This window comes from Aulonocara sp. 'chitande type north' Nkhata Bay, linkage group LG3 (genome assembly GCF_057382095.1).
Source record: "Aulonocara sp. 'chitande type north' Nkhata Bay isolate Kocher_YH1m ecotype deep benthic linkage group LG3, A_spYH_male_GT1.1, whole genome shotgun sequence".
In the NCBI taxonomy this organism is placed as follows: domain Eukaryota; kingdom Metazoa; phylum Chordata; class Actinopteri; order Cichliformes; family Cichlidae; genus Aulonocara; species Aulonocara sp. 'chitande type north' Nkhata Bay.
This window is the reverse complement of record NC_141346.1, coordinates 39,473,304-39,482,345: the sequence shown is the minus strand read 5'-3', so window position 1 is coordinate 39,482,345 and position 9,042 is coordinate 39,473,304. Positions and strand designations below refer to the sequence as shown.

The 9,042-nt window shown below is 43.6% G+C and overlaps 1 protein-coding gene and 1 long non-coding RNA gene across 2 annotated transcripts; one reads left to right on the top strand and one right to left on the bottom strand.

The window, feature by feature from the left end:
* Positions 1 to 2,915: 2,915 nt before the first annotated feature.
* On the bottom strand, positions 2,916 to 3,637 carry LOC147335631 (uncharacterized). The gene is made up of 3 exons (XR_015128604.1): positions 3,505 to 3,637; positions 3,226 to 3,431; positions 2,916 to 3,146 (listed from the first exon to the last, which is right to left on the bottom strand). It is a non-coding gene; the product is annotated as an uncharacterized LOC147335631 (long non-coding RNA).
* A 2,727-nt stretch (positions 3,638 to 6,364) lies between these two features.
* Positions 6,365 to 8,119, top strand: LOC147335630 (uncharacterized). The gene is made up of 2 exons (XM_086286098.1): positions 6,365 to 6,455; positions 6,533 to 8,119. The coding sequence occupies exons 1-2, from the start codon at positions 6,365 to 6,367 to the stop codon at positions 8,017 to 8,019; spliced, it is 1,578 nt and encodes a 525-aa protein (XP_086142224.1). The 3' UTR covers positions 8,020 to 8,119.
* The last annotated feature ends 923 nt before the right edge of the window (positions 8,120 to 9,042 follow it).

Sequence of the window (9,042 nt, the reverse complement as noted above, 5' to 3'; positions counted from 1 at the left end):
GCCTCAGACAGTCAGAAATGTTATAATTCTGATCATTTATCAGTACTGACTTCATCAGAATTGTGAACATCACAGCAGATGCCTTTGTGTGAAAGTAACTGAGAATAAAACACAGAAAAACATGAAGGAGATTTTCCTGGTCTGGCTTTTTATAGCAGATAACCTTAAAAATATTCTACAATGTTCTGCATATAAAGTTTAAATTTCTTCAGTATTGAACAACAGAAAAAATAGGCTTATGGATCCATGTGTACGGGGTACGACCCCCCCCCTTGGTCGTGACGTGTGGATATTTCTTTAAGACACTCCGGCACGCCCGGCTACGCCCCACAGCATACGTATAAAACAGCTGTGCAGACGTGACACCGGTGATCGTTTGATCAGAACGCGTCTCCGAGTGGCCTCAAGGTGGAGAGATAGTCCCTCACTAAGAGAACCAAGGTTACACCGTAACCGTACGGTCTGCGCTTGGGTTCTGTTCAAGTTGCTGGCCGCCGTCCAGCGTGACAGTGCTACTGGAAACTGAATTTCTGGAAGGAACCCACCTGAGGGATTAATAGGTTCATCTAATCTAATCTAAAAGAAAACAAGGAAATTCAGTTTGGTTTGATCACAGAGAGAAAGGAAAATATTCAGTTCAGTTCTTCTTTTGGGAGTTTTAATTTATACAGACATAAATGGTTGTCATGGAAACGAGATTTTAATGGTCTAAATGGTGGAGAATAAAAATGATGACCTAACATGAGCTCATTGAAAGGACAGAGAGAAACAAACTGACCTGCAGACCAGACAAACTTTGGTTGACTGTGATCAGTGTGATACTCTGGGTCTCCTCTTCCAGCTCTGCACACATATCCTGCTGTGTGTGTCTGTCCATGAATGATGTAGGAGTCCTGTGCAGTCCCACTGCCACCAGGTAGCAGCTCATAACTGGAGGATTTATAGTTGAATGTTTTCAGATCAGGAACAGCTTTATACCAGTAGAAGCTCCATCCTGCAGACGGATGTTCAACCTCACAGTTCAGAGTTACTGAGGCTCCAGGACTCAGCCATGATGGAGACACAGTGAGGACAGGACGGGGTTCATCTGTTCAACAAAGATTTTCTCTCAGTGAACATGTAGCACAGTCTCTGAACAGTGAGCTCAGTTTATACAAAGAATATGATCGGAAGGTCGGGGGTTTGAATCCACTGAACGGCTACCCTGAGGTACCCCTGAGCAATGTGCCGTCACTCACTGTTCCCCGGGCGCCTGCTTAGTGGCTGCCCACTACTTCACTTAGTGAAATGGTCAAATGCAGAGAAAAACAAGTAATTTCCCCACGGGGATCAATAAAGTATACATCATCATTATTATTATTATTAACTGTTCAAACAGCTTAAAGCAAACATGACTTACTGTCAGAAACTGTCAGTGTGACTGAATCACTCCACTCTGTTGTTTCATGCTGTGAACTTTTCATTCTGCCCTTACAGCGATAGTTTCCACTGATCAATGATTAAGCATAAATAATCCTGTATTCATTTAGATTTGGAGGTTTTATGATGCGGTTTGCTTCCCACTCATAATCCCACTCAGTGTCTCCTCCATGGATCTCACATCTGACAGTGATCGTCTCTCCTCTGTATATCTCAGACCAGTTTGGATACAGAGTCACAACAGGCCTGTTTGAGGCTGTTAATGTTCAACAAAGTACAATAAAAACACGTGAAAAACAAAAAAGGTTCAATTACCATCAGATGTAGTGCTTTGTGGTAAGTTCAAGTTTGAGCTCACCAGTTGTGTCAATCCAAACTGGCTGACTGTCCTCTGTGTAGTAAACTGCTTCACTTCTTCTTCCTCTGCAGCTGTAGAGTCCTCCCCCTGAGACACTGATTTGTCCATTTGATAGAAAAACTGCATCACGTAAGGTCACAAGTTTATAATACCTGTCATATCTGTACCAGTAGTATTTCCATGAAGAAGAAGAAGATGATGATGATGACGGAATCACAGAGCAGGTCAGGGTCACACTGCCCCCTACTGGAACAGCTGTCCTATCAGCTCTCAGTTCAGCCTTTGGTTTCGCTGCAGTTTAGTTTAGAACAAGAACATAAAAGTAAAAATGACTGAATCAGAACAATTTAAAGATGGAAATATGTAAATGATCAAATATCATGAAACCTTAATGGTGAAGCTGTAAAAAACTGTTAAACAAAATACTCTGAAATACTGTTTTGATCAACAGTATGTTTTTAATATTTACTTATTTGCATTTGCAAAATTACAAAGCCTCATATATTACGTCCACTGCGCTCCTTCACCTCCCTGAATCTCACATCTGACTGTCTCACCGCTGTGTATCTGAGGCTAGATGTGTTGCAGGGTCACAGTGGGCTTAATGTGAACTGTTCATATAAGAATGATCCAGTTAGGAAACATAAAATCTGCTGTTTATAACATGAGAGTAGAGCGACTGCAAAACAGCTGATTCACAGACAAACAGTTTGAAGATGCAACATAAAAAAGTCACAACATAACAATTTATAAGTTCAAGCTGTAACACAACATTTAGTAAAATGTATCAGTATTCACTTTGTACAATTACCTTTATTTATATTAAAAATATAACAGATTCGTTGGAATACATCTGCTTCACTTTATGAACTTTGAGGTGAACAAGCATGTCAGTGTGAATAAACTGAAAAATAAATCAAAAAACTTTAGATTTTCATAGGATTTTTTTCTTGAATCAACATGAAGAGAAACTGCAACTTATTTTTTTGTTGTTGTTTTTACCAAAATATGTTATTTTTGAAGCTCCAATAAATTCATGAAAGACTTGAATAAATTTTGTTTGTTTGACCTTCTGTTTTGTTTTTTCCTTCCAGAATTAGATGGGCTCTTGAAGAGTGTAAGGTCAACCTTTGTCACGGCGACGGATGGCCGGTACTGAATAGGACTCAGGTGCAGAAACCCAGAGCGGAGACAGTAGATGATTTAACAGTTTATTACGGTTAAGTGCAAGGGGGAAAAAAAGGGAAACGTGGCAAAGACAGAAAATGACGAGACGTGGAGCCTTGGTGTGGCGTGCCCAGGGGAACGTGGCTAGGGCGAGGGAACGAGGCCTGAGAAGTGGAACGGAGCTGAGTGGGGAACAGTCACACTGAGGGGAGAGGATATAGGAGTTAGGCAGGTAGTGAAGGCAGCTCAGAAGTGGCCAGTATAAGAGCAGCAATTCTTACTTGCAGTTAGGGACCTGGAGTGTTTGAGAGGGGGATGATGAAGATCCAGGGGAGGCTGAGTGGCGTGGAAAGGCTGACCTGAGATCCGGGGCTCCAGATGGAGTGTGATGGCAGGAGGGCAGGCAGGTGAGGCACAGAGGGATTTCCAAAATGATCACTAGGTATCCCGAGTCCGGAGGTGGAGTGAGCCAGGGTGGGTACAGCAACTGTAGTACAAAAGAGTCTTTGTTAGTAAGATAAATCACAGCGAGAATTTGAAACACAAGACCTGTTACCAACATGGGTTGATGACGAACTGGCAGTGAGTGAACATCGATGTGTGGTTTAAATCCCTCTGGCTTGATTGCCTGCAATAGGCTCCAGGTGTGCAGGAGCTGGAGTTGGCCCTGCCCAGGGGCGGATCCCAGGTCAGTTCAGGAGCCTAATGGAAACTCCAGCCACCCACCGTAGACCATGACAACCTTGAATCACACAATTTTAAAGGATCCACAACAAACTCAAGAAGTTCTAATATTTTGCTTTTTGAGATGCCTAAAATCAAAGAGATCAAGGTCTTTAAAAGTAATCAAAAAAATTGAATTAAATTCTAAAACATGCTGGGGGCCAGTTAAAGGATGGGAATGATGTCTCTCCATCTCTTTCTTTGAGTTAAAAGCTGAAGCTGGGAGCTGATTTCTGTATTGTCTGAAGTGATTCAACTGATTTTTGTTAAGGCAAGTAAAGAGCCTGTTGCATCAATTTGGGTATGAAGAAATTAAAGCATGTAAAATAGTGTCTGTGTATTTAGATGTTAAAATAGATCTCTGGTGTCAGCCAGAGGGGCCGATGGCGCGATATGGCAGCCTCGCTTCTGTCAGTGTAGCTGTGGCTACTGTTGAGTGTGTGCTTCCACAGGCCCCGCTAGTTTAGAGACTTATTCCTCATGAAGAACGAAAACAAGACAGAACATCTTTACTTGCTAACGAGGAAAGACTTGGTCAGAACCAGGCTGTGAAGCTAAATGCTCCTCACCTGTCTCCAGACCAACTCCTTCAAAGAGCAGCTCTCCTCGCAGCTATTTATTGACAAACTGTTACAATACACATCACAACATAAGCACCTCCCACCGTAAAACCCCCTTGGTTACAAAAGACAAGGCACTGTGTGTGTGTGTGTGTGTGTGTGTGTGTGTGTGTGTGTGTGTGTGTGTGTGTGTGTGTGTGTGACTTCCTGATCACAACATCCTTGGCAGTGTTGGGAAGGTTACTTTTAAAATGTATTCCATTACAGAATACAGAATACATGCCCCAGAAATGTATTCTGTAACGTATTCCGTTACGTTACTCGATGACAGTAACGTATTCTGAATACTTTGGATTACTTAATTTGTTATCATGCTTTTTACAACTACGTGATTGTACTATTGCTGTGATTTATTACTGTTACTGAAGGTCCGTGGCTCCGAACCCGTAGTAAAGGGACCTCTGGCTAATACGGCGGGTTCCGTGTCGGGCTCGTAGCTGAAAACTAGCTTTACTTTGGTGTCTGAGTCAACTTTGCTTGCGAGAGACAGAGAGAGGCGTTGAAAGGCTGCTCCAACGGAACTTATTGTTTCGGAGGAAAACACGAACACAGTGTACAGTCGAGTCTTAATAGCTTACTTACAACTGGGCTCGTCAGGCACTCTTTTTGCCTGCAGTGGTTATTATTATATTTACATGCTTCCAGCTCCCGTTTCTGGACAGTGACAACTCGTACTTTTCGACTCTCCTTTTTCTCCCTCCTCGCGCTCACAGGCACATAACGGGTACGGCAGTCCATCCTCCCTGCAACACGGACTACACTGCCCATGAGGCTACATATTCGTTAGGGCTATGCCTGTAACACTCTGCCTATTGCCTTCATATTAAATCATTTTTTTAAATGTTAACAGTAACAGAATACAGTTACTCATATTTTGTATTTTAAATATGTAATGTATTCATGTATTATGGTACATGTATTCCATTACTCTCCAATATTGATATTTTATAACTACAATAAACTGTTTTACACTACTTTTGATACTAAACTATAAAGACACTCATGGTAGAGTAATCAGGAACGACATGCCACGTCTCCCTGTCTGATCTTTTTTTCCTGGTTGCAGGACACTTATAGCTGTCTACAGGTGCTGCCACTCGGTACCTGTAACACATGATTAACCATTAGCAAAATCACATATAGATATAATTAGCACTCTGTGTTACACTAACCATAAGGAGGTGGATGTTACAGTATGTCCTTTACTTCACTCTTGGATGGAGATAAGCCAGAGGATTTGAACCTTGTTGAAAAAATAAACATTTAAATACATTTACAACATGTAACAACCAGGAAGAAAATAATATTGTTCCTACAGAATCTGATGCTCAAATAACAGATGGACCTTCCTCTCCAGTAATCTGGCATAGATCTTCCAGGACAGGCTGCGAACTGTGATCCTCTAAAGTTGGAATACACTCTCTAGTCTCCCTGCCTGAAGAGAAGAACCCTCACCCCAGTCTGCCAATCCAAAGGCGCTGTCCCCAACTCCCACACAATATTGCAAGAGTGTGTCAGCCATAAATCCATGAGTCCAATCCACACTATATACAGTGGGGGTACTTAAAGGCTTAAAACCTTCATTTTTGATAAAAGCTTATAGTTAGGGCTGGATCACGTGACCCAGAATCCTCCTTTAGTGTAGGCTACTGCAGGGTTCCCATGATGCACTGGGTGTTTCTTGTCCACTCACCTTTTTCACTCATTATGTTGTTTACTTTCTCCTCTCTCTCTTCCCACCCAACTGGTGGCAGCCCCTCCCTGAACAATTAAATTGATACTTCTATATTTAAATTTCAAAAATGTTGACTACAGCCCTCCAGTCAACCTCAATAAATAAATGAAACTTATATACTGCACAAATCTACAAAAAGTAAGCCGCCTGTAAAAGATAAACTATTATTATTCCCAGAGATGGGAAATTCACTTTGTTACAGCAGCAAAGTAAACAGGGCAGGAATAAATAAATAAATGCAGCAAACCTAAAAACAACACTACTATGCAAAAATAGAAGAGAATAAACCATTGAATTATGTGAAGAATAATATGTCAGAGTACACTGTGGTGTCCCTACAATATGACTGAATTAACTCTCAACCTCACCAGCGCCACCTCATGTGTCACACTGCTGGTGCTGGTTGGACCAACTGAAGCCTTTTGGTTTGTTTGTTTGTTTTTGTTTCTCCAGACAGAATATAAAATATTCACATTTTACTTAATTCAAATTGTGCTGTCACTTAAAAAGTAACAGTAATTAAGAGCTTGGGGAAACTCTTTGACTCCAGCCTGAAAGACTCTACTGCTATTCAGAAGGCAAATGAGGAGCTGGGAGCGTGGCTCATTAAGGTGGATAAGTCCGGCCTGCCTGGAAGATTTAAAGCCTGGATCTACCAGCATTCCATCCTGCCCCGAATCCTGTGGCCCTTGCTTGTCTATACAGTTCCAATAACTACTGTGGAATCCCTTGAAAGAAAGATCAGTGGCTTTCTTCGTAAGTGGCTGGGACTTCCCCGCAGTCTCACCAGCGCTGCCTTGTATGGGGCAAGCAACAGCGTGCAGTTACCCTTCAGTGGTCTCACAGAAGAGTTCAAGGTGGCTCGCACACGAGAAGCCCTACAGTACAGAGATTCTAAAGACTGCAAGGTGGCATCAGCAGGTATTGAGGTAAGGACAGGAAGAAAGTGGAAGGCTGAGAAGGCAGTTGAGGTGGCGGAGTCACGCCTAAGGCAGAAAACACTGATGGGGGTCTTAGCAACAGGGGGAGCAGGCTTGGGGTACGTCCCAAAGGCCCAGGTCAGCAGGGCACAGGGAAAGGAGAGACACCAGCTACTCCAGGAAGAGGTCCGAGCAGATGTGGAGGAGGAGCGAGTAAGTAGAGCTGTAGGCCTTAAGCGGCAGGGAGCATGGACAAGTTGGGAGAGCACCTTGCAGCGCAAGGTCACCTGGGCAAACATCATGCAGGCAGACTTCCACCGGATCCGATTCCTAGTGCAGGCAGTATACGACACTCTGCCAAGCCCAGCAAACCTCCATCTGTGGGGAAAGAGCGAGACACCTGCCTGTCCCCTGTGCTCTGGAAGAGGGACCCTAGAACACCTCCTTAGCAGCTGCCCAAGGGCCCTGGCCGATGGTCGGTATCGTTGGCGGCACGACCAGGTGCTCAGAGTTGTTGCTGAAAAGATTGCCTCAGCAATCAGCACCAGCAAGCATCATCATGCTCCGAGGAAGGCAATCTCTTTTATTAAGGCTGGAGAGAAACCCCAGGTGCGCCCACATTTGACAACTGGCCTCCTCAACACAGCCTCTGATTGGCAGCTACAGGCTGACCTGGGTAAACAACTAAAGTTCCCTCAGAACATTGCAAAAACATCACTCCGGCCAGACATGATAATTATTTCTGAGGCCTCAAAACAGCTGATCATGCTGGAACTCACAGTGCCCTGGGAAGAGCGGATTGAGGAGGCCAATGAAAGGAAACGAGGAAAGTACCAGGAACTAGTGCAGGAGTGCAGGGGAAGGGGCTGGAAGACTTTCTATGAACTCATAGAAGTGGGTTGTAGGGGCTTTGCAGGACGATCACTCTGCAAAGTCCTAGGCCGGCTGGGCGTGGCTGGGGCAGCCAAGAAGAGGGCCATCCAGGCTGTGAGTGAAGCGGCAGAGAAAGCCACAAGGTGGCTGTGGATCAAGAGGGCTGATCCGTGGGTAGCTACTGGTACGCAAGTCGGGGCCTGATCACCCCCGGCTGGGTCGCCTGGGCGAGGGTGTATGATGTTGTGAGACCCGAAACACCTGATGACCCTAGGATACATCACTGAAGATGCGTACCAGTGCATCCAGGAGATGTGTCTTTATAGTTAAAAAGTAACATTTCATATGTCATGCAAGAAACCTAAACTGTAACGTAAATGTAAAATGAGCAGCTCGTGTCCAGGTTCACCAAAGTCAGTTTTGTGACTGAAAGCTGTCGGCCAAATTAGCACGATGATGTTTCCACAGGAGAGGAGCTGCATTATTATAAACTGTTCCACCACATAAACCTGAAAACTACCTGTGACAGCTGACCTGGGTGATGTGTAGAAGAACATCAAATTTTATTTAGCCTCAAGTCCGTGTGTTAATGAAGAACATGTTCCTGTGCCATGTGCATAAATACACATCAATCTTGTTTTTGTGTTTTTCCTGTGGGCTTTGTGAGGCTGCAGGTATTTACGAAAGTCTGACAGACTAAAACAGTCAAGTGACGACACTGTGAAGAGATGAGAGTTGCTTCTTCCTCTGTGCAGAAATGTAACTAAAAACCTTAAACCAGCTTTAATTCTGTTCAATTTCAACAAAATCCATTATTACAATATCAATATCATTATCGGAATGGACTAGCACTGCACCCATATCTCTGAGTCATCCACCCGTGATTTCTCCCTCTTATTGTGTGTTTTGAAAGTGAAAGTCACTGATAAGCCACCACAATATCAGGGTCCAGGACATGAGAGTACACTCATCCAGCTCTGAAACACCACAGATCACTGTCACATCTGCGACGGACAACATTTAAGCATCTGTCAAACTGCTACAATTAATGCGAATCAGAAAGACCGGAAATATTTAGGCTGGTGTCTGAATTGTACAGTATATAATAGTGTAACGAATGTTAAAGGTTATTTTGCTGTGATAGGTTGAGCATCTCTGTGCACTGTTGCTGTTTCTTTAAGAGACATGTTTGTTTGTGCTGCAGTAAAAGTCAGTGAATGTGGTTTA

Bases quoted from the DNA above. Each gene is read 5' to 3' on its own strand.
- LOC147335630 (XM_086286098.1), top strand. From the start codon at position 6,365: ATGACTGAATTAACTCTCAACCTCACCAGCGCCACCTCATGTGTCACA. The intron at 6,456-6,532 runs GTTTGTTTTTGT...TCACTTAAAAAG, and splicing joins TGAAGCCTTTTGGTTTGTTT to TAACAGTAATTAAGAGCTTG.